This window comes from Chlorocebus sabaeus, chromosome 20 (assembly GCF_047675955.1).
Source record: "Chlorocebus sabaeus isolate Y175 chromosome 20, mChlSab1.0.hap1, whole genome shotgun sequence".
NCBI classification, from domain to species: domain Eukaryota; kingdom Metazoa; phylum Chordata; class Mammalia; order Primates; family Cercopithecidae; genus Chlorocebus; species Chlorocebus sabaeus.
Window position 1 is genome coordinate 5,546,072 of NC_132923.1, and position 25,189 is coordinate 5,571,260.

At 39.2% G+C, this 25,189-nt stretch overlaps 1 protein-coding gene across 1 annotated transcript; it reads left to right on the forward strand.

Moving 5' to 3' along the window:
* The first annotated feature begins 1,604 nt into the window (after positions 1–1,604).
* Positions 1,605–25,060, forward strand: FCRL2 (Fc receptor like 2). The gene is made up of 10 exons (XM_007976648.3): positions 1,605–2,010; positions 2,268–2,552; positions 3,657–3,944; positions 4,855–5,133; positions 5,393–5,509; positions 20,929–20,956; positions 21,648–21,733; positions 21,984–22,049; positions 23,676–23,704; positions 23,801–25,060. Exons 1-10 carry the CDS (start codon positions 1,605–1,607, stop codon positions 23,837–23,839), a joined length of 1,623 nt encoding a protein of 540 aa, XP_007974839.3. The 3' UTR covers positions 23,840–25,060.
* Positions 25,061–25,189: the final 129 nt, after the last annotated feature.

The following is a 25,189-nucleotide window of genomic DNA, read 5'->3' on the forward strand; positions in this document are numbered from 1 at the left end:
CCTCTTACCAAGCAGTTTGAGGATATGAATAATTCCTAACGACCAACTCAAAGTCTCACTTTGTCAGCGGCAGCCAGAGCCAGTGAGGCTGCCTGTCATGCCCTTTTCAACAGCGTCACTAATCATAACTCCTCTTCCTATCCCCAGAGGTGTTCTCCGCAGGAATATTTCCTGTTTGTGGAGGAAGACTGTACCAGTGGTTTAAAACTTGGCTTGATTCCAAGTCCCACGGTGGAGTTTCCATGAGATCTAGTATCCATTTGCAAAGGAGGGCACAAGTCTTGAATTAAGTTAATTGTTTCTCCAACCCACCTTTTCTGCCCTTCTAATTATACACACACACACACACACACACACACACACACACACACACACACACACACAAAATCAGATTGTTCCCCAATGTCCAACAGGTAATTCTGGTTCTGTTGAAATAGCCAGTAGCAAACCATACATTTTGCCAAAAATTATACTTCCAAATGCCACAGATTTCCTGTGGTTTTTTAGCTGTAGCTCTGCAGTAGTATTTTATGAATCATCACATCTCTTATGTTATTGACTTCTGCTTCCTTCTACTACACATCTGACAGTCATGATACAATCGAATAGTGATAAGAAAGATTTTTATTTGAGATATAACGTAATTCCTTACTTTGTGGCCAGAATCCTCTACTACAATCATAAAATATCATGAAGATGTCATAGACACAAAACATAGTCTGGTACCATAAATAAATGAAGTGCCAGGGTCAACATGAGAGAACCTGTGATCAATCTAAGGAAAGCAACCTCTGGGGAGGACATTTGTCTTTGGCAATAGCTTTTTTCTTTATATGATCCTTCTCTAGGAACTGAGCCTTGGATTAAAAATAATCTCTACTTCTCTGAATGGATGAGAAAAATTTTCTGAAGGCATTTGAGTAGAGAATTCGAGTAGATAATTAAAGATACTGGATCTTATTCCAGTAACTGGCTTATTCCCAATAATCCACACTACTTGATGGTTTTTATTTGTTGAGGCAAGGAGAGGGCATGGGACCTGAATTTATAACACAGTGTAGAGTTCTGAGGGCTGGATGAAGGCATGGGGCATGAGAAAATGAAGTGCCCACTGAGGGCAATGGTTTCCCTGTGTGGTGTCACTGATGGAGAAGGCTGAAGATGAGGAGTTTGTCAGAACACTCATTCATGAACATTAAAAAACCATGTTTACCTTGACACCCCTGCAATAGACTAAATGTTTGTATCTCCCTAAAATTCATATGTTGAAACCCTAATCCCAATGTGATGGTATTTGTAGGTGGTGCCTTTGGGAGGTAATAAGATCATGAGGGTGGAACACTCATGAATAGGACTAACACTTTTATAAGAACAGGCCAGAGAGTTAGCTCATTCTTTTTCCACCATGTGAGTGTAGAGCGAAAAGTTGGCAGTCTGCACCCTAGAAGATGGCCATCACCACAACCTGACAATGCTGGCACCCTGACCTCAGACTTTCAACCTTCAGAACTGTGAGAAATAAATCTCTGTTACTGATAAGCCACTCAGTTTGTGGAATTTTGTGATAGCAGTACAAGCTAAGATATCCCCTCAGGAAACGTGGGATGAAACTCTCAGTTATTAAGGCATGGATTGGAACCTCCATCTTATCTAAAGAAGTAGAGGCTATGCCTGAGACCACCTCACTGCCAGTGGAGTCTGTCTGGGTTCTCTGCAGGAATTGCAAATCCAGTTTCCCTCCTTCTCTTGCAGATTCGCTGACCCTTGTGGCGCCCTCTTCTGTCTTCGAAGGAGACAGCATAGTTCTGAAATGCCAGGGAGAAAAGAACTGGAAAATTCAGAAGATGACTTACCACAAGGATAACAAAGAGTTATCTGTTTTCAAAAAAGTCTCAGATTTCCTTATCCAAAGTGCAGTTTTAAGTGACAGTGGTAACTATTTCTGTAGTACCAAAGGAAACATCTTTTCGTGGGATAAACGTTCAAATATAGTAAAGATAAAAGTCCAAGGTAAAACCCTCACTTCTGTGGGATGGGCTGGGTAAGAGACCATGGCAGCAAGCAGGGCGGGTACTTGGTAGGGGAAAGTTGCTCATGGGCCAGATATAGACGGGAGTGCTTGTGGTTCGACCATCATGGGAGCCATGATGGGTGAGAGGTGTCTGGCTCTGAATGTCCAGTTTGCTGGGGTTGCTTCTTACCAGGGGCTTTTCAGCAGGAATCTTAGCTCTCACTGCTTTGGGGACTATTGTGATCCGTCTCTCTAGAGCTCTTTCAACACCCTGTGCTGACAGCCAGCTCCTTCCAGCCCATCGAAGGGGGTCCAGTGAGCCTGAAATGTGAGACCCAGCTCTCTCCACAGAGGTTGGATGTTCAACTCCAGTTCTGCTTCTTCAGAGAAAATCAGGTCCTGGGGTCAAGATGGAGCAGCTCCCCGGAGCTCCAGATTCCTGCCATGTGGAGTGAAGACACAGGGTCTTACTGGTGTGAGGCAGAAACGGTGACTCACAGGATCAGAAAACAGAGCCTCCAATCCCAGATTCACGTGCAAAGCAAGTATCAGTGAAGCTGAGCCTGGAGAAAAAAGATAGGAGTGCTGTAGCTTCAGCTTGAACTACTAGTCTTTTTGTTTCTTTGTTCAACTCCTGTCCTTGAGGAAAGTGAAAATTAAGCTAGAAAACCCCTCCAGATTGCTCCTGGCTTCCTACTGCATAAGAATCAGAAACGGACTAAGCCCTTTATAATCTTTCTTTTTTGTTGTTAGTTAAGTAATATTCATTGATCAAGCCTTCATTGATCACTGACTGTATGCCTTGGCATTTAGTAGTGGGTGGGACACTTCAAAAGGCAAACCACTTGCTGTCTAATGGCTCTCCAAATGTCTCCACATGATGAGATTGCAACACAAATTGACTTACTAGAAGACAATGTGGTGCTACATATATATATATATGTATACATATACGTATACATATATATGTATACGTATATGTATACGTATATGTATATACATATATATGTATATATAAAGGGTGGTTTGCCTTTTGAAGTGCCCCACCCACTACTAAATGCCAAGGCATACAGTCAGTGATCAATGAAGGTTTGATCAGTGAATATTACTTAACAAAAAAGAAAGATTACATATATATGTTTATATATATATAAACATATAGTACTACCTGAAGCATCAGGAAAAGCAGATGTGAATGAGCAGAGTGGTCAGAGGAGAAGTTGTATTTGGTTGAACCTTGAAATTAAGAATGATAGAGGAATTATTATTGGGACTGTCAGTTAGGGATAATGACTTTTCCAAGGCAGGACTGAAGATATCAGTGCCCCTCTATATTCTGCGCAACAGGTGTCTGTGACTCATCTAAAAAATTGAACAGTTTCCTGTCCCATGGAGTGACTGATCCATCACAAATTCTTTAAATATTACCACCCATGAAATTGGCCAGGGTTAGGACATACAAATATCTTTATCCACATTCCTCAAGGATAATTGTTATAGATTCCCTACCTCCATGTGAATGCTTATGATGGATTATCTATACAATATCCACATTCCCACTCTTTGCATTAGAGAATGGAATCAGTCAAACTCTGTCGCCAGAGTTTCCCTTAGAGTTCTCACCTGTTATCTTATATCCATCTAGGAATCCCCATCTCTAACGTAAGCTTGGAGACCCGGGCCCCCGGGGGACAGGTGACTGAAGGACAAAAACTGATCTTGCTCTGCTCAGTGACTGCGGGTATAGGAAATATCACATTCTCCTGGTACAGAGAGGCCACAGGAACCAGTCTGGGAATGAAAACCCAGCATTCCTTGTCAGCAGAGCTGGAGATCCCAGCTGTGAAGGAGAGTGATGCCGGCAAATATTACTGTAGAGCTGACAACGGCCATGAGTCTATCCAGAGCAAAGTGGTGAATATCCCTGTGAGAAGTGAGTGATACTCTCATTCATATTTTCCAGAAATTCCCAAACCAAGGTCATGGGACACAGGAGTTCTGAGGAAATTTCAGGAGGCCCCAGGCATTAGTGTTGTGGAGAACCAAAAGCAATTTGAAAATGGGTTACCCTTGCAGGTTAGACTGCTGACCTGTTTCTTTTTGTAGAAGGAAATATAAAGAGGGCTGTAATTGGTTATGAAGCAAAAGCATTCTTGCACTCCTAAAATAGGATAATGAAACACCTATTACATGAAACCTTTGGGCTCTGGGCCAGGGAGTATCATGGATCTAAAAGGTTCACAGTGGTAACAACCGGCTTCATTTCATGTCATCTCCTTCAGAGTGATTAGAGTGTTTCTAGCTTGCCGAAACTGTACCCAAAGGGAGACATTTGGAGCCATGTTATTGGTGATTTACTGGTGTGGAAAATTACCTGGTGCTGTAACCAAGTAGCCGTTTTCGTTCTAACCCAGTCCTACAGTCCTGAACTGGGCTGAACAAACATTCCTAAATATATGCTTAGAAATGCTCTTATGTATCAGTTTTCCCAGGAACAACTATAATATTATAGAAATCTCACAATTATTTCCTCATAAAAAATTATAGAATACAAAAAAAAAAAAAAAAAGAAATATGAAGGGAGCTGGATGGGCACAGGAAAACAATCAGATGAGAACAGCAGATGACCGTGTCTGTAGGCAGCACCCAGAACTGATATTCCCCTCAAACATCTAAATATATTGTTGAGAAAATTACCTCTAACTGGTTTTTAGTGGAAATGTGAGAATGGAAAGTATGCAACAGCCACAGGGCCAGGCCCTTTGCTGAGCCTGCAGGATGGCAGTTTGTGAATCTGTTGCAGCATCACAAATCTTTTCTGATAGCCCCTCTGTGTCTGTCAGTTCCAGTGTCTCGCCCCGTCCTCAACCTCAGGTCTCCTGGGACCCAGACTTCAGTGGGGGACGTGCTGGAGCTTCACTGTGAGGCCCTGAGAGGCTCTCCCCCAATCCTGTACCGATTTTATCATGAGGATGTCACCCTGGGGAACAGCTCGGCCCCCTCTGGAGGAGGGGCCTCCTTCAACCTCTCTCTGACTGCAGAACATTCTGGAAACTACTCCTGTGAGGCTGACAATGGCCTGGGGGCCCAGCACAGTGAGGCAGTGCCAGTCTCCATCTCAGGTGGGTGGATGTTACCTGGATACAGAGTTTGATGAGAATGGCTGTGTCTCACCAGCCTGGAGATGTCTGCTGTGTGTGAAGAGGGGGAACGTGATCTCAGCGTCCAGTTGCTTCTCTTCTCCCCACACCAACCTGAAGAGTACAGACTCCACTTCAATGATCTCTTACATGAATTTGCATTTACCATCCCTATATAGCATTTATATGAAGGGCCCAAGTCTTTAACCTCTGAGGCTGAAGCACTGCTTTCTTTCCTTAGGACCTGATGGCCATAGAAGAGACCTCATGACAGCTGGAGTTCTCTGGGGACCGTTTGGTGTCCTTGTTTTCATTGGTGTTGCTTTGCTGTTGTATTCCTTGTTCCACAGGATATCAGGTTGTATCTACTATTTGGATTTTCTATATTTTGCTATGACTTTTCCACTACTGATATAGATTGAAATTACAAAAAAAAAAAAAAAGAAAGAAAGAAAGAAAGAAAGAAAAGAAAACGCTCCAAAATCCAATAATTTCTTTTTATGCTTCACAATTCTGCAAGACTCTGTGCAGTGCTCAATGTGGTCATACTGCTAATTATACAATTTGTCGTTGTTCCCCGTGCATAGTCACTTGAGGTTAAATTATTTACACATTCCCTCCATGCTTGACTTTTAAATTAAAAAGTCTAATTATTAATTGCCATTTAGTAATTTTCAACTGGTATAATTAGCTTATGTACAACAGAGCAAAATGGAGTAAGGAGCCAGATTTAAAGGAATGCAAACAATTTAATGTGCTCTTTTTTCTTTTTATTTATCCATTTCTTATTAGCCACCTTCTTTATGAAAAGAGCAATGACTCCTTGAATTCTTGGATCCATGATATAGACCATAAGAAGCCATCTTTACCCATATGTCTGGCCGCTGATGCCAGCTATAGTTTGCAATTTCAGCTAAGAGTCAACTAGAGCACATATATGCAGCCTCTCAACATGGCCTGGATTTCCTCACAGCATGATGACCTTAAAGTAGTCAAACTTTTAACATGTTGGTTCAGGCTCCAAAAAGCAAGTGTGATAATGAAGCTGCAATACATTTAATCAATGAATTCCAAAAAGTATGATGTCGTGTCACTTCTACGGCAATTTTATTATGTCCTGGTGCTTCAAACTTGCCCAGGTATCAGTGGAGAGGGCACAGACTTCATCTCTAAATGGGAGAACTGTCAAAGAATTTTAAACCATATTTTTAAAATTTCCACATATAACACCATGAGTTCGAAACTGCTATGTCTCCAAACCCCAAAACACTGTTAAAAGCACAAGACTCTTGGTGTTCTCTCTGCAATCAGCAAATGCTCCATGGAACAAATGATTTCAGAAGTTAGGTTTTTCTCCCTGCGCCCCCTCCATCTTTTGTTGAAGATTTTTGTGTCTATGTTCATCAGGGATATTGGCCTGTAGTTTTCTTTTTTGATTGTATTCATGTCTGATTTTGGTATCAGGGTAATTCTATCCTTGTAGAATGGGTTAGAGAGCATTCCCCTGTCTTCAATTTTTTTGGAATGGTTTGAGGAGGATTTGTATTAATTCTTTATACATTTGGTAGAATTTGGCAGTAAATCCATCCAGTCCCTGACTTTTCTTTGTTAGGAAGCTGTTATTAATGGTTCAATCTTGCCACTCATTATTGGTTTACTCAGGTTTTCTATTTCTGTCTGATTCAATCTTGGTAAATTGTCTGTTTCCAGGAATTTATCCATCTCTTGTAGATTTTCCTGTCTATTTGCAATAATCTCTGATGATTTTTTTTATTTGGTGTCAGTTGTAATGTCTGCTTTTTCATTTCTGATTATGTTTATTGGGGTCTTCTTTTCTTGGTTAGTCTAGCTAGCAGTTTATCAATTTTGTTTTTCTTTTCAAAGGACCAACTTTTGTTTTATTGATCCTTTGTATTTTTTTTTTTTAGTTTCTGTTTAATTTAGTTCTGCTCTGTTATCATTTCTTTCCTTTTGCTAATTTTTAATTTAGTTTGTTCTTGGTTTTCTAGTTCCTTGAGGTACTTCATTAGATTGTTAATTTGAATTCTTTCTACTTTTTTGACGTAATTGTTTATTGCTGTAAACTTTCCTCTTAGCACTACTTTTGCTGTATCCCACAGGTTTTAGTATGTTACATTTTCATTTTAATTTGTTTCAGTTATTTTTGATTTCCATCTTAATGTCTTCATTGACCCAATGGTTGTTTAGGAGCATGTTGTTTAATTTCCACTTATTTGTACAGTTTTCAAAATTTATCTTGGTATTGATTTCTAGTTTCATATCCTTGTGGTCTGAGAAGATACTTGATATGATTTTGATTTTAATAATTTGTTAAGACTTGTTTTGTGGCCTAACATATGGTCTATTATGGAGACTGTTCCATGTATAAGTGAGAAAAATGTATATTCTGTAAATGTAAACAAAATGTTCTATAAATGCCTGTTAAGGCTATTTAGTCTAAAGTGCAGCTTAATTTCAATGTTTCTTTGTTGATTTACTATTCGAATGATCTGTCTAATGCAAAGAGTGAAGTGTTGAATTACCCCGCTATTATTGTATCAAAGTCTATCTCTCTTTTTTAAGTAATATTTACTTTATGAATCTGGGTGCTCAGGTGTTAAGTACATATATATCCTCTATAACCTCTTGCTGGATTGATCCCTTTATTTTTGTCTTTTTTTTTTTTTAACTGTTGTTTATTTATTTATTTATTATTTTGAGGTGGAGTCTTGCTCTGTCACGAGGCTACAGTGCAGAGTGTGGCGCAATCTTGGCTCACTGCAACCTCTGCCTCTTGGGTTCAAGTGATTCTCCTGCCTCAGCCTCCCAAGTAACTAGGATTACAGGCATCTGCCACCACGCCTGGCTAATTTTTTTGTATTTTTAGTAAAGACGCGGTTTCACCATGTTGGCCAGGCTAGTCTGGAACTCCTGACCTCAAATGATCCTCCCGCCCTGGCCTCCTAAAGTGCTGGGATTACAGGCGTGAGCCACCGCACCCTGCCTGTATATTTTAAGTAAAGAATTTAATCAATTTACATTCAAGGTTATTATTGATATGTAAAGTTTTCTTCCTGTCATATTAATTGTTGTCTGGTTGTTTTGTGTATTCCTTGTTGTTTTTTCTCTTAGTGTGTATTTTCTACATCTAACAATCTTGGGGGATTTAAGTGGTTTGCAATGCTTATTCAGTCAGTACCTGACTACCAAGCCTAACTTTGTTGCACCTCCTGGCTATACCTATGCATTTTCACGATGGTAAGTATTGTCCTTTCGCTTTTAGGTTTAGGACTCCCTTAAGCATTTCTTGCAGGGCTGGGCTAGTGGTGATGAATTTCATCAACTTTTGCTTGCCTGGGAAAGGTTTTATTTCTCCTTATTTATGAAGAATATTTTGCTGGATTTGGTTTCCTTCACTGGCACTTTATTTATTTTAGCACTTTGAATATTTCATCTCATTCTCTCTTGGCCTGGAAGGTTGGAGTGTGTCTCTGTTTTGTTTTGTTTTGTTTTGTTTTGTTTTCTTTATAGGTGACTAGAGGCTTTTCCCTTGCCGTTTAAAAAATTCTGTCCTTGTATTTGACTTTAGACTGTTTTATTATAATGTGCCATGGAAAAACCTTTTTGCATTGTATCTGCTTGGGGATCTAAGAGGTTTTGTATCTGGATGTCTAAATCTCTTGCTAGACTTTGGAAGTTTTCATCTATTATTTTGTTAAATAGGTTTTCTAACCTTTTCATTCTGTCTTTGCCATCTGGTACCCCAATAATTTGAATAAAAGTGTTAAAAAAATGTGCCAATTCTTGGTCCTCCAAGTGACTTAGTCACATACCCGAAGTGGCAATGCTGGGCCAGGGAGGTGAAAGGATTCTCAGGCCCCTGGACAGCCAGCATGGTTTGGGCAATGGCAGTGGCAGGTCCACCCTCTGAGTCCCAAACAGTGCATACTGGTGTTGGTAGTGGCTGTGATAGGCTGGGCAGGTCAGACTCCAGACCTGCAGATGGTGCATGCGGGTAGGTATCAGTTGTGGTGATAGTGGCAGAATTGGTAAGCCCAACCTCAGGTCCCCTGGAAGAGTGTTAGGTGCCATCGTGGTGCACTGGGCTGGGCAATTCCCTGGCCCCCATTCTGTGTGCTCTGGCATGGTCAGAGGAAGGGCAAAATCATGCTGGGTGGGCTTGTCCTCACGCTCCCTGATCCTCTCTGCTCTCTTGTCTCCGCAAGTCTTCACTATCTTATTACCACTTCAATGCTTGTAAACAGACTTTAAAACTCTTTTGCCCAGTTTTTCTAGTTGTCCTTAGTAGATTTGGTTCAAATGCATTCAGTAACCACTACTGGAAGTTTGAAGGCATCTACCTTTTACAACCAACATATTCCTTAAGCTGCCGTGTTTTTCACATTTTCAGCATGACTATTTGTTTTTGTAACATATTATTTTTAATGTCAAGAATTTAGATAAATCAGAGTGATTTGTCATACTGAGGGCCCTATTACTATTTCGCAAGTCAAAAAAAATTACCAATGACCCAATTATTGTGTCAACCACATATGGCAGGTTTACATATATTATCTGTAATTATCAAGTTATTTTTAAGTGTATCCTTTTCGGGAGACAAGGTCTTGCTCTGTTGCCAAGGCTGGAGTGCAGTGGCACGATCTTGGCTCACGCAGTCTCGATCTCCCAGGTTCAAACCACCCTCCCACATCAGTCTCCTGAGTAGCTGAAACTACAGGCCCATGTCACCATGCCCACCTAATTTTTTTGTAAAGATGGGGTTTACCATGTTGCCTAGGCTGGTCTCGAATTCCTGAGCTCATGCTATCTGCCTGGCTTAGCCTCCCGAAGTGATGGGATTATAGGTGTGAGCCACCACTCCCAACCTAAGTATCTTATTTTCTATGTCTAACAATCTTGGGGAATTTAAGTGGGGTTTTTTTTGTGGTCACTCAGCCAGTAGAGGGCAGACCAGAACCTATATCTACTAAGCCTCAAACCTAACTTTGTTGCACCTCCTGGCTTTACCTATTCTCTTCGCATAAGTTTCACCTATGTCAGTAAGGTGTTATTTATTTTAACCTATCAGATACAGGACAAACATGGGGCACATCAGAATCTCAATGATAGCTTTGAAGCTCTTGTAAAATGCTTTCTTATGCTTATCTACTACAACAAGTGAAATAAACTTTGGACACTCATTAATTTTCTTCCACATAGTAAACATTTAAGCCAGTATTTTATTTTATTTTTTACTTCGAACATTTATTTTAGGTTCAAGAGGTACATGTGCAGGTTTGTTACATGGGTAAATTAGTTGTGTTGCAGGTTTGGTGTTCAGATAATTTTGTCACCCAGGTAATCAGCATGATACCAAATAGGCAGCCCTTCCTTCCCTCCCTCCCTCCCTTCCCTCTGTTCCCTCCCTCCCTCTGTTCTTCCTTCCTTCCTTCCTTCTTTCCTTCCTTCCTTCCTTCCTTCCTTCTTTCCTTCCTTCCTTCCTTCCTTCCTTCCTTCCTTCCTTCCTTCCTTCCTTCCTTCCTTCCTTCTTCCTTCCTTCCTTCCTTCCTTCCTTCCTTCCTTCCTTCCTTCCTTCCTTCCTTCCTTCCTTTCTTCCTTCTTTCCTTCCCTCCCTCCCTCCCTCCCTCCTTCCCTCTCTCTCTCTCTCTCTCTTTCTTTCTTTCTTTTATTGTTTTATTGGCGAAGTCTCACTCTGTCTCCCAGGTTGAAGTGCAGTGAACAATCTTGGCTCACTGTCACCTCCACCTCCCGGGTTCAAGTGATTTTCCTGCCTCAGTTTCCTGGGTAGCTGAGATTACAGGCACCTGCCATAACACCCAGCTAATTTTTGTACTTTTTATTAGAAAAGATGGCATTTCACCATGTTGACCAGGCTAGTCTTGAACTCCTGGCCTCAAGTAATCCACCCACCTCGGCCTCACAAAGTGCTGGCATTACAGGCGTGGGTGATCCATCATACCTGGCCCCAATAGGTGGCTTTTCAGTTTTCACTCTCTTTTCTCCCTCCACCCTCAAATAGGTCCCAGTTTGTTGTACTCTTCTTTGTGTTCATATTTACTCAACGTTTAGCTCTCACGTGTCAGTGAGAACATGTGATATTTGGTTTTCTGTTCCTGTGTTAATTCACTTAGGATAATGGTCTCCAGTTCCACCCATGTTGCTGCAAAGGACATAATCTCATTTTTTATAGCTGCATAGTATTCCATAGTATATATGCAACACATTTTCTTTATCTTGTATACTGTTGATGGGCATCTAAGTTGATTCCACGTCTTTACTATTGTGAATAGTGCTATAATGGACATATGCATGCCTGTGTCTTTACAGTAGAACAATTTATATTCCTTTGGGAATATACCCAGTAATGAAATTGCTTGGCCAAATGGTAGTTCTATTTTAAGTTCTTTGAGAAATATCCAGACTGTTTTCCACAGCGGCTGAACTAATTTACATTGCCATCAACAATGTGTTAAGTGTTCCCTTTTCTCTGCAACCTCATCAGCATCTCATTTTTTGACTTTTTAATAGCCATTCGGACTGGTGTGAGATGGTATCTCATTGGGGTTTTGATTTACATTTCCCTAATGATTAGTGATATTGAACATTTTTTCCTATGATTTTTGGCTGCATATATGTCTTTTTTAGAGAAGTATCTGTTTATGTCCTTTGCCCATTTTTAAACGGGGTTGTTTGGTTTTCGCTTATTGATTTGTTTGAATTCCTAGTAGATTCTAGATATTAAACCTTTGTTGGATGCACCGTTTGCAAATATTTTCTTCCATTCTACAGATTGTTTATTTACTCTGTTAGTTTCTTTTGTTGTGAAGAAGCTCTTTAGTTTAATTAGGTCCTATTTGTCAATTTTTTGTTTTTATTGCAATTGTTTTTGGAGTCTTCATCATGAAGTCTTATCTTTGGCCAATGTCCAGAACGGTATTTCCTAGGTTTTCTTCTAGAGTCTTGTATTAGTCTGTTCTCACAATGCTATAAAGAAATACCCAAGACTAGGTAATTTACAAAGGAAAGAGGTTTAATTGACTCACAGTTCCACATGACTGGGAAGGCCTCAGGAAACTTACAATCATGACAGAAGGGGAAGCAAACATGTCCTTCTTCACAGGGTGGCAGGAGAGAGAAGTGCCAAGCAAAGGGGGAAAAGCCCTTTTTAAAACCATCAGATCTAATGAGAACTAACTCACTATCACGAGAACAGCAATGGGGTAACCAGCTCCATGATTCGATTACCTCTCACTGGTCCCTCCCACAACACATTGGGATTGTGGGAACTACAATTCAAGATGAGATTTGGGTGGGGACACAGCCAAACCATATCAAATCTTTATAGTTTTAGGTTTTACATTTAAGAATTTGATCCATCTTGAGTTGATTTTTGTATACAGTGAAAGGTGGTGGTCCAGTCTCAATATTCTTCATATGGTTAACCAGTTATCCCATCAGCATTTATTAAATAGAGAGTTGTTTCCCCATTGCTTGTGTTTATCAGCTTTGTAGAAGATCAGATGGTTGTAGTTGTATGGCTTTATTTCTGTGTTCTCTAATATGTTCCATTGGTCTGTGTATCTGTTTTTGTAGCAGTACCATGCTGTTTTGGTTACTGTAGCCTTGTGATATAGTTTGAAGTTGTATAGTGTTATCCTTCTAGCTTTTTTTCTTTTTTTTCTTTCTTTTTTTTTTTTTTTTTTTTTTTTTTTTTTTTTTTTTTTTTGCTTGGGACTGCTTTGGCTATTTGGGCTCTTTTTTGGTTCCAAATGAATTTTAGAATTTTTTTTTCTAATTTTATAAACAATGTAATTGGTAGTTTGCTAGGAATAGCCTTGAATCTGTAAATAGCTTTGAAGAGTGTGGCCATCTTAACAACACTGACTGTTCCTATCCATGAGCATGGAATGTTTTTTCATTTGTTTGTGTCATCTCTGATTTCTTTCAGCAGTGTTTTGTAATTCTTGCTGTGGAGTTCTTTCACCTTGTTGGTTAGTTGTATTCCTAGGTATTTTTTTCCCTTTTGTGCAAGCCACTGTTCTCAAGTCAATGGAAGTTTTATTTTTTAAACAGATGATCTAAGTAAGTGTGATATTACACTTCTGCACCCCTCTCTGCTACTTTATTCCCAAAATATCTTTCCCAGTTCCTTATTCTTTTATAGAGCTTCCTGCCTCATTAATGCTCTTTCAGGGGTGATATAGCCACCCTCTATGTGGGTAACCAACTCTCCTCTGTTTCCTCGCCCACAAAATGAGAAAGTTACCTCAGATCTACGCCATGATACACCAAGACCATCTTCAACTGTTTTATACTTACAAAAGAGAATAGTTGTTCTTTCCTGTGAAGACAGTGTAGGGTGTCTGTTTTGGTCTTCTTGGGATAGCACAACAAAATACCACAGATTGGGTGGCTTAAAGAACAAAAATTAATTTTCTTACAATTCTAAAGGCTGAGAAGTTTAAGATTAAGATGCCAGCAAGATAAGTTTCATTCTGAAGCCTCTTCTCTTAGCTGTGGGCAGCTACCATCTTGCTATGTGCTCACATGAATTCTTTTTGTGTATATGCAGAGAGAAAGAGCGAATTCTCTGTTGTCCCTTCTTTTTTTAAACTTATACTTTAAGTTCTGGGGTACATGTGCAGAACGTGCAGGTTTGTTACATAGGTATACATGTGCCATGGTGGTTTGCTGTACCCATCAACCCATCCCTTCTTATAAGAATACTAATCCTGTTGTATCAGGACTCCACCCTTATGACCTTACTTAAAATTAATTACTTCTATAAAGGTTCTATTTCTAACTATAATCACATTTGGCATTAGTACTTCAATATATGGAATTTGGGCAGGACACAAACATTTAGTCTGTAAATGTGCCCAAGCAAGGACAAGTACTAATATAAGCCTCCTAATTTGTCACTTTTGTTACTGTCTTGTTGATCAAAAAGTAACTCGTATGGTCATAACCAAATGCAAGTGGTAGAGAAATAATGTCTACCTCTTTGCTGACAAATGACAGAGTCACATTGCAAAACAATGCATACAAGAAGATAGGAACAAATTGAGAGCCTTTACTGTGTGGATCTACCACATGGTTTTTGACCTGCACTCCCACTCTTGTAACTTTAAAAAAAATTTAATTAATTTTTAATTGACAGATAAAAATTGTATGTATTTATGTACAGCATGATATTTTCAAATAAGTATACATTGTGGAATTGCTAGATTGAACTAATTAACATATGTGTTACCTCACATACTATCTTCCTATTACTTTTTAGTTTACAAGCACATAACCACACAAAATTATTGTCTACTAAATTTGCTTCCAAAATTAGGCTGCTTCAGAAGTTTTCAATCTCAGTTCATGGCTTTGACCTTCAGATATCCAACCTTTTTTTTTTTTTTTCAAAGTGTCACTCTGCTACTCAGGCCAGAGTGCAGTGGTATGATCATGGCTCACTGCAGCCTTGATGTCCCAAGCTCAGGTGATCCTCTTGGCTCAATTTCCCAAGTAGATGGGACCACAGGAATGCACCACCATGCCTTGCCAATTTTTTAATTACTTCTGGAGATGACTTTATATATTGCTGAGGCTAGTCTTGAACTCCTGGGCTCAAATGATCTTCTTGGCTTGGTCTCCCAAAGCACTGGGATTACAGGCATGAGTCACCATGCCTGGCCAGATATCCCAAACTGGCAATTTGTTTCATGGTGAGTTTCACTTAAGACAATTTTTTCTTTCAAGTAGATGACTTAATTGGGACCACCTCAATTTATCAAAAGATGATTTAATAACTAAAGAAAGTCAGAGTATCCCTTTCCTTCCATGAAGGTCCTCGGACGCCTGTATAAATTAGCCATACCCTAAATCATTTACTTTTGAGCCTTGTACAGCATAGAAATATAAGGACAAGGCAGTGGCTCTTGCCTAATGAAAGTAATGCTTTCTTTCATTGGCTAATCTGTTATCATGAGGACCATGATACCTCTATGTCAACCTAAAATAAACTAAAATAAACTATCAATATAGTCCCTTTCAGAGTGGCCCAATATATTTTATTTCTTCTTTAAAATAAATAACTGAATAAATATGTTACAAATACATCTGGTAAAACATTCAAACAATATCAAAGAATATGACAGTAAAAAGTAATCCTTTCTCTCACAACTATTCCTGGACCTCTTGGTTCCCTTCCTCAGAGGCTCCCACTATTAGCAATACCTCATTTATTTTTCCAGAGATATTTTAGACTTACATGATGTCTTTGTATACATACATATTCTTTATTTTCACACAACTAATAACATACTATATGCTACACTTCACTTTTCTATGAATATTATTTGAGAAATATTTGATATAAATATATATAGAAATGTAATATCTTTTTAACGGTTGCAAAGCATTCTATTCATGGATTTGCAATAGTTATCTTAATGTTAATGATTTATTATTGACGGAGATTTAGATGATCTCAAGTTGTTTTCCGTGACACACAATGCTACAATAATTTTTCTTTTAGATGTCATTTCTTGCATGTACAGTATGCTTGTAGAGTTAATTCCTATAAATAAAATTTCTAGATTGAAATTAGATACCTTTCTAATTTGATAGATATTGTCAAGGGTTACTCATAGTTGCACTAAATTATACTCTCATAAGGACATGTCATAAACATGCTTGTTTATGACACACTAGCCACACAGTGTTTAAGTTTTGACTTTTTGCCTGTTTCTCAATTGAGAAACATTAATGCCCTGTAGTTTTTATTTATGTTTCTATTTATGGTGAGCTCTTTGTTCACATAGTTTCATCATTTTACGTTGGGTTTTTAATCTCATTCTTAGGGATTTGTAGATTATATTTTTATACTAAATATATTAGCTCTCTGTCTGAGGTATGAATAGTGAAAAGGGTCTGCAGTCTGCACTTTGCATTGCCTTTCATATTGAAATTCTTGCTATAAAAATAATTATTTTTATGTGTTCTAATTTATCAATATCTTCTTTTATGGGTTCTGGGTTTAGTAACCTATTTTGGAAGGTCTTCCCCATTCTTAGATGATAAAAATGTTCTCTGTTTTTTTTTTCCTTTCTTTTTTTTTTTTTTTTTTTTTTTTGAGACAAGGTCTCGCTCTGTCACCCAGGCTAGAGTGCAATGGTGCAGTCTCGGATCACTGAAACCTCAACCTGCTGGACTCAAGTGATACTCCCACCTCAGCCTCCTGAGTAGCTAGGACCACAGGCATGCACCACCGTGACTGGCTAATTTTTGTATTTTTTGTAGAGATGGGATTTCTCCATGTTGCCCAGGCTGGTCTTGAACTCTTGAGCTCAAGTGATCTACCAGTCTTGATCTCCCTAAGTACTGGGATTACAGGTGTGAGCTACTGTGCCAGGCCCATATTTTCTTCTAGAATTATGTCATTTTATATTTATGCTTAAATTTTTGATCCGTCTGTTACTGGAAAGGGGTCTGGATCCAGACCCCAAGAGAGGGTTCTTGAATCTCAAGTAAGAAAGAATTCAGGGCGAGTCCATACAGTACAGTGAAAGCAAGTTTATTAAGAAAGTAAAGGAATAAAAGAATGACTATTCCATAGGCAGAATAGCCCCAAGGGTTGCTGATTGCCCATTTTTATGGTTATTTCTTGATGATATGCTAAACAAGGGGTGGATTATTCATGCCTCCCCTTTTTAGACCACATTGGATAACTTGTGATTAGAGGGTTGGAACTTCGAGCCCCACCCCTGGACCTCTGAGGACAGGAGAGGGACTGAAGATTCATCTAACCACCAATTGCCAATGATTTAATCAATCATACCTATGTAATTGGACAACTATAAAAATCCTAAACAATGGGATTTGGGGAACTTGCCAATTGGTGAATACATCAGTGTACTGGGAGGGTGGAGCACCCCATTCCCTTGGGAACAGAAACTCCAGTACACTTCCAGACATTGTCTTACCTAATGTTTTTCATTTGGTTGTATATTTGTGTCTTTTATAATATCTTTTGTAATAAACCAGTAAGAGTAACTGAAGTGTTTCTTCGAGTTCTATATAGCAAATTATTGGAACTGAGGAAGGAGTCCTGGGAATCCCCAATTTATAGCCATTTGGTCAGAAGGATATGAGGCCCAGGACATATTATTGGCATCTGGAGCGGGGAGCAGTTTTGCGGGACACACCCCTTTACCTGTGAGGTCTGCACTAACTCTGAGTAGTGTCAGAACTGAGTGTAATTGTAATTAGTGTCCTAAGAGTTGGAAAATTGGCTGGTATGGGGAAGAAAAACCCCACACACATGGCGATAGAAGTGTTATGGATAAAAGCAGTTCAGCTATACTAAGTATCTGATAGTATTCAGATCTAACTTTGAAGCCCTATTCTGTTTGTGTGTATATCTGTATGTGCATATGTGTGTTTGTATATGTGGCTTGTATGCCTTTGCTTTATAACAATACATTTTTTTCTTCCATCAAAGTTGTTCCCATCATGACTATGTTATTCTTACAGAACTTTTCTGGATATTATTGCTTATTTATTTTTCCCCACAAACAATATAATCAGTGTCTCTCAATAAAATGTTAGGATTCTCTTAAATTTTGAGATTAATTAAGGAAGAATTGACAGCTTTGTAATGAGAAATTTTTCTATCCAAGGGTGTGTCTACTTTTGGTAAATTTTGAGTCATAGTATTTTAGAGTTTTACTTATATAGGCTTTCATCATTTCTTGCTAAGTTTACTCCTGAGATATTGATTAGTTTTTGGTGTGATAACTGATTCATCGAACAAGGGTGCTCTTAGAGTGCAACTACAAAACTTAATTTTTTGTCTTCCTTTTCCACTGCCCATTCATACTCACTCTTGGAGGATTATATTTTCCCTGACTCTGGTTGAAATCACAGGCAGGCCCATACTCTGTCCACTTACTCCTTGTATTAGTCAGTTTTCATGCTGCTAATAAAGACATACCTGAGACTGGGCAATTTACAAAAGAAAGAAGTTTAACTGGATTTATAGTTCCACGTGACTGTGGAAACCTCACAGTCATGGCAGAAAACCAGGAGGAGCAAGTCACATCTTATGTGGATGGCAGCAGGCAAAGAGATAAGCTTGTGCAGGGAAACTCCTCTTTTTAAAACCATCAGATCTTGTGAGTCTTACTGACTATCACGAGAACAGCACGGGAAAGACTTGCTCCCATGATTCAGTTACCTCCCACTGGATCCCTCCCACAACATGTGGGAATTCCAGATGAGATTTGGGTGGGGACACAGCCACACCATATCACTCCTATATAATTTTAGGCAAACAACAACAAAAACATAGTTTCTCCATAGAGTGCTCGTTCATTAATCAGCTTTCTGAATCTCAAAGTTAAAGCAGTCACCTCCCACCCACTCATCTCAGACCCTCTTCAGGCCAGCCTTCTGCAATACAGAAAGAGTTCTGGCCAGATGTTTCTCTCTTTCCTTGAGTTGCTTCTGTTTTTGAAGCCCCCGTGGTTGGCATTGATTTCCTGGCTCCAAAAAAGCTGACTTTCCAGGTTTGCTGGGTTGAGAAAATCAGCTCCTATTTTGGGGGTGTGTCTCTGAATTCTCCAGAGCCCCCCAACTATTCACATTACCTGCCTGCATCTTGTGATGCAGGTGATTCATTTTTCTCCAGCTGAGCACTTAACATCTCTCTTCAGTTTCTAAGAATCTAAAGCCTTCTTCCCCTTCCCCTCCATCCTTATTTTGGAACCCCATACCTCTTCAGGAAGTCCTCTTGGCCAGATTTTGAAATGGCTTCAAGCTATGCCTCTCTTCCACAGGGTTCAAGTCCATCCACAAGAAACACTCGCACACCATTGCACCCACCTGTAAAAATGCAGCTCCTGCCTCCGGCAGATGACCATATCTCCCCTGAAATAAATGTTCCTTTATCTGCTTTTCAAGAGAAAGTTTGTTCCTTAAGATTCCTCAGGTGTGTGTCTACACAGGGCTCTCCTCCCCACACCAAGCTGGCCTTAATATTGTCCTCAAATTGACTATAGGCTCCTCATCTCCCTTTTCTTAGAACATTTGCTTTAGAGAACTTGTAATTGTAAATTCTTTCTCTGCCTCATTGAGATATAAATCTTCTCTTAGCCTCTTGCCAGTTTTACAACCCAGAAATATCTATCTCTAAGACTTGGGCGCCGTCCCTTTGAAATGTAATCATCTAGAAAGATAGTGCCTCTATCTCCTGTATGGTAAAACTCTTAGAATTTATTATTTTATCTACCAATATTTCTTTCTAATTCTAGAATTCTGCTTTTATCTTTGTTAGTTATTACCTTCTATTGGATAGTCTTCTTTTTTTCTTATATTTTGTATATGTATTCAGTTGCTTAAGACTTGCTTCCTTTAAATTGATAAATTATAGACATATGTCAATTTTTTTCAAGTTTTGTTATGAATTACCAGTTCCATTATGATCAAGGAATATTATGTGTACCATGTTGATTTTTGGAATATTTTGGAGGTTTTCTTTGTGAACCAATGTATCACCAGATTCTGTTATTATTCAAAAGTGCTTAGATAGTAGAACTATTTTTGAAGTCCATTTTAAAATAATTTCTCCAAGAAGGAATTGTTGGAAACATATACATTTATTTAATACATGTTCGAATAGGACCAACCCCCCCAACTTATGCCTTAACGATGGTTTGGCTTGGTAGAAAATTCTGAGGTCATGCCTTTCCTTGAAGACTAAACAAGCTAATTATAAAGAAGTTTTACCTTCTCCTTGGCAAACTAAATCAAAGTTAATTTTCTAGCACTATTTTCTGTAAAGCCTAACAAAGCTGAAATATTGACTGAGCTACTAGCAGTATTTTCCATGATTGGCAAACTGCATCTAAACTGGGAGGACTTTGACTAGGATTATATAAGCCTTATGGGAAGCATAGCTGGGGTATCCCCAAGTGCAATGTAACTCTTGAAATTTAGCATGTCTCTTATAGTGGTGACCTCTGGAAGCTACACACATACCCTCATGGGTGTTACAAGTGATACTGATTTCTACCAAGCATGAAGCTTTTGAGCCAGGGTGGCCCCTATACACATCTATGTGGCATTATTTCTGAGGTATTAACTGGAGGACTAGAAAATATCTCCTGGGTCACTATGAGGATTCTCTCTAAAGACACAGCTGATACATCTATGCTAATATGCTATGTTTCTTGTTTTACATCTCTCCACAAAGCAAAAGGTACAAGAGATGGCATAGTTTGCCTTACAAATATCAATATCCAGCCTCGCCCCAAGGTCACGCCTACAGACTAGGTGTTGCAAATATCAAACGTTTAAATATTAAGAATGGCTGCATAAAATCTAATACAGAAGAGCAATAAAATAAAATCAGTCATCAACGGTTAAAATATGTTATACATTATGATAGTTAAAACAACATTGTACTGGTACATGAATAGCCAAAGAGACAATAGAACAGAATAGAAAATCAAGAAACAGTTACCAGTGCATGCAAGGTTTGCCATTTTAAGTGGCATTTTAAATCAGTGGGAAAAAAAGAATGAATTATTTTACTGACAACTAGTTGTGTTGGAATATATAAGCAGCAATTTAGACGAAATACAGTTGGATTACTCTTCTATATCTTATGTCTTACCAGCCGATTATATGTAGTTAAATCATGTCAAAATTTTAAGAGATAAAGCTTCCTTCTCTGAAATGAATTTTGTTTTATTTGCATTTCAGGAGAAAATTCTGCCTCTAATGAACCTAGGTGAGAACTCTTCCTAGTAAAAATTTTAATTCTAGAGGTCTCCTTCGTTCAGTTTTAAATACCTACTGTACTCTGCTTGTATGTTGAGATTGAGGCTATGTAATTAACATGATATCTTTCTATAATACTTACTCTTGTCTCTACTGCATTACATTTATGCCACCAAGGCACTGTCTTAAGGTGGTCCACATGATCCTAGGTGTTATCTTGTATAGGATTACATACATTTAAATTAATACATAAATTCATATATTCAAGATTATTGAATATCTTTAATGTATAAGTAAGTTTTTGTTAGCTATTTAGAGGAATGAACATACACACAAAATGTGTATTTCCTCAAGGGACATACTGTGCTATAGGTATCTAGTATATGTCCAGAGTACAAGAAGGAGTGAGAGAGATAAAGTAATGAGAAAAAGGCAGGCAAAGTTTTATGACAATTTATAAGAAAAAAAAAAGATTCTGGAGCAATATCATTGTCTTATTTATAACTTTTGAAAAAGCCAAAGATAAGGCACAGAACATTTTGGCCATATCCAAGTAGACAGTCTATACAAAGGGCCATAAAATCACCCAAGCAGAGAGCCATGACTGCAGGGCTTTTACCTGCTCTCTCCTCAGCCAGTCTCCCTTCTGTTCTCACTCACTGCTCTGGGGACTATCATGCAGTTAATTCACTTTCTCACAGAGGTGATTGCAGGCTGAATCCTCAAGAGTTCACCTATTCAAGCCCAATCCCAAAAATGGAGGAGCTGCAGCCAGTGTATGTCAATGGTGAGTGTCTCCACTGGGAGGAGCTCTGAGGCTGAGGCAGAAAAGAGAGAGGAGACAGGAGTAGAGACCATTAGGTGGTCTAGGCACCTCAACCCCTGAGGCCCAGCCATTCCCAATAAATAAATGACTGTCTCAGAATCATGTTGGGGTTGGGAGGAAGGATATAATCATTAAGCCAGGGACGGGGAAGATGTGTGTGAAGTGAACCCTTGGCCACTAACATCTGTGAACTCTTGTCTTCTCCCTGCAGTGGGCTCTGTAGATGTGGATGTGGTTTATTCTCAGGTCTGGAGCATCCAGCAGCCAGAAAGCTCAGGTGAGAAACTGCAAAGTGGTTCTTGTCAGATGTATATTCACAGGAAAGTCATGCATTGTATGCAATAGAGGCTTTATTTATGTATTTATCTATTTATTTATTTATTTATCTATCTATTTTTTAGAAGGAGTTTTGCTATGTTGCCCAGGCTGGAGAGCAGTGGTGCAATGTCAGCTCACTGCAATCTCTTCCTGTGAGCTCAATCAGACTCTTGAGCAACTGGGATGATGGGCATGTGCCACCATGCCCAGCTAATTTTTGTATTTTTTTAGTAGAGACGGGGTTTTACCATGTTGGCCAGGCTGGACTCAAACTCTTGACCTCAAGTTATCCACCTGCCTCAGCCTCCCAAAATGCTGGGATTACAGGTGTGAGCCACTGCACCTGGCCAGCAATAGAGGCTTTAATACATCGCTTGCCCTTGATAGGAAATCTGTTGATCCAGGAGGGAGCAAGAGACACCTGGAGGTAGGCTCTTATGAAGAAACCAAACTTAAAAAAAAATAGGGAGATGGTCTAATAAGTCTTCATTTGAATGGCATTAGATAGTCAGGGAGAATCTAAGATTCAAGGCAAAAGAAGGAAGTCAGGCAAGAGTGAGCATGTCTAAAGTCCAAGAGGAATTCTCTCAGGTGAACAGGGTCCTTAAAGTGTCTCCTTTGAAGGATCTGCAGTCTTCATATGGGATGGGAGGAATAACTGAATAAATCAACATGACCTAGAGAATTTTCACTTCGACATGTAGTTTTGCAGGAATTGCTGAGTTCTGCAGCAGTGCAGAGGAGTGTCCTTTAAGCTTCTGCTCCAGTGCCCTTAAAACTATAACCCTTATACCAACAACCCTAAAAGCTATCCTTTGTTCTGTGCTCCTGGTTGCCTCTGATGGAGCCAGTGGCTCTTGATAGCTTGGCTGATTTCCTGGTCAGTAGTCATTTAGCTACTCTCCTCTGAGCCTCTGAAGCTGGGTCCTCTGCCTGCCTTGCTTAGATTTGTGCCACTTCAGCTTCCTATAGGGAGTTGATTACTCTAGCATTCTTTTTCTCTGTCTGACCAGCCTAGCAGAATCAAAAAGTGCAGTCATTTTCCAAGCTTCTGGCTGTAAATCTTCAGGGGAAGGAAGGCGATGTCATCCCACTGTGCATACCTGGAAAAGGGGGAAAAGAAGCAGACATCACTAAGCAGCTCCTGCAACCAGACTCAAAATACTGTATGATTCAGAGTCTGTTTTCTGTTATCTATGATTCTACTCCAATTTCCTTCTATGTACTGAGGTGAACCATACATGGTTGGTTATCTCAGGAACATGAAGAAACAACAGGAAACAGCCCTGACAGAGTGCTATAATAGAGAAGTCAAGAGGAAAAAAGTATAAAGACAATGACCTAGGGGAAGTTGCATTACAGAAGAGAAGCACTTCGTTAATAAGTGCTGGTAGAGGGCTTGGAAGATGGATAGAGTCTTAGAAGGACTTCAGCATTAACAACTTTAAGAAAGGATTTTACAGAACAGGAGAAAATGGAATTCCACACACTAAGCATAGTAGTTATATGCCCTGGGGCATAAAGTCTGGGAGTGAGGCCTAAGTAACAATGCAAGAGCTCAGAACTATTACTTTTTTCTTAACAGCAAACATCAGGACACTTCTGGAGAACAAGGTGAGCTAGACTCCTTGGAAGTTCTTCATCTTTCCTTCCTCCACCCTATTTATTTTCTTGATCACTTCTTTCCTTATTCCTGTATGTCTCTCCCAGGACTCCCAAGTCATCTACTCTTCTGTGAAGAAATCATAACACTTGGAGGAATCAGAAGGGAAGATCAACAACAAGGATGGGGCATCATTAAGACTTGCCATAAAACCTTATGTAAATGCTCGAGGCTTATCACCTGCCACAGCCACAACATGCTTCAGGAGCCACCTCCTGTCATCTTTTTTGTTCTGATCATGTTCCTTCTCCAATATCTTCTTTTACTCATTAATATTCATTGAACTGTTACTACATTCAGACACTGTGCAAATAAATTATTTCTGCTACCTTCTCTTAAGCAATCAGTGTGTAAAGGGTTGAGGGAAGAATAAGCAAGAGATACAAGGTCTCACCTTCATCTACTGTAAGGTGATGAGAACACGACTTGATAGTAGTATATTAACTTACCTATGTGCTGCTGGATACAGTTTGCTAATATTTTGTTGAGAATTTTTGCAAATATGTTCATAGGGAATATTGGCTTGAAATTATCTTTTCCACTGTGTCTCTGCCAGAATATTTGTATCAGGCTGATGCTGGCTTCATAGAATGAGTTAGGAAGGAGCCCTTCCTCCTTGATTTTTTGGCATAGTTTCAGCAGGATTGGTACCAGTTATTCTTTGTACATCTGGTAGAATTCAGCTGTGAATCCATCTGGTCTAGGGCTTTTATGTTGGTTGGTAAGTTTTTTAATACTAATTCAACTTCAGAGCTTGATATTTGTCTAGGAAGCGTTTCTGCCCCTTCCTGGTTCAATCCTGGGAGATTGTATGTTTTCAGGAATTTAGCCATTTCCTCCAGATTTTCTTCTTTATGTGCATAGAGTTGAGTGTAAACATAACTTATATGCACTGGGAAACAAAAAAATCTGTGTGACTCGCTTTATTGCAATATTTGCTTTATTTTGGTGGTCTGGAACTGAACCTGCAATATCACCAAGGTATGCCTACAGTTGCAAAAATGTGATTTTTCACATAGTAAATATGAGTGTTTGCAATAAACTATGATATTACTTTTATAAGTATATAGAATAAAATATAAATACTCTATGGATTTGATACTGTCATATTTTCTTTTCTCTGTGAATGCACATTTTCCTTTTTTTTTTCTTCCAGCTTATATTTTAGGTTCAGGGGGTACATGTGTGGGTGTGTTATATGGGTAAATTGCATGTCACAGGGGTTTGGTGTACAGATTATTTTGTTACCAAGGTAATTAGCCTAGTACTCAATAGGTAATTTCTCTTTTTCTTTTTTTCTTTTTTTTTTTTTTTGGACGGAGTCTCACTCTGGTAAGTGCAGTGGCGTGATCTCGGCCTCACTGCAAGCTCACCTCCCTGGTTCACGCCATTCTCCTGCCTCAGCCTCCCGAGTAGCTGGGACTACAGGCACTAAC

Bases quoted from the DNA above. Each gene is read 5' to 3' on its own strand.
- FCRL2 (XM_007976648.3), top strand. From the start codon at position 1,605: ATGAAACTCTCAGTTATTAAGGCATGGATTGGAACCTCCATCTTATCT. The intron at 3,945-4,854 runs GTGAGTGATACT...TGTGTCTGTCAG, and splicing joins GGTGAATATCCCTGTGAGAA to TTCCAGTGTCTCGCCCCGTC. The intron at 5,510-20,928 runs GTTGTATCTACT...TTTGCATTTCAG, and splicing joins CTTGTTCCACAGGATATCAG to GAGAAAATTCTGCCTCTAAT.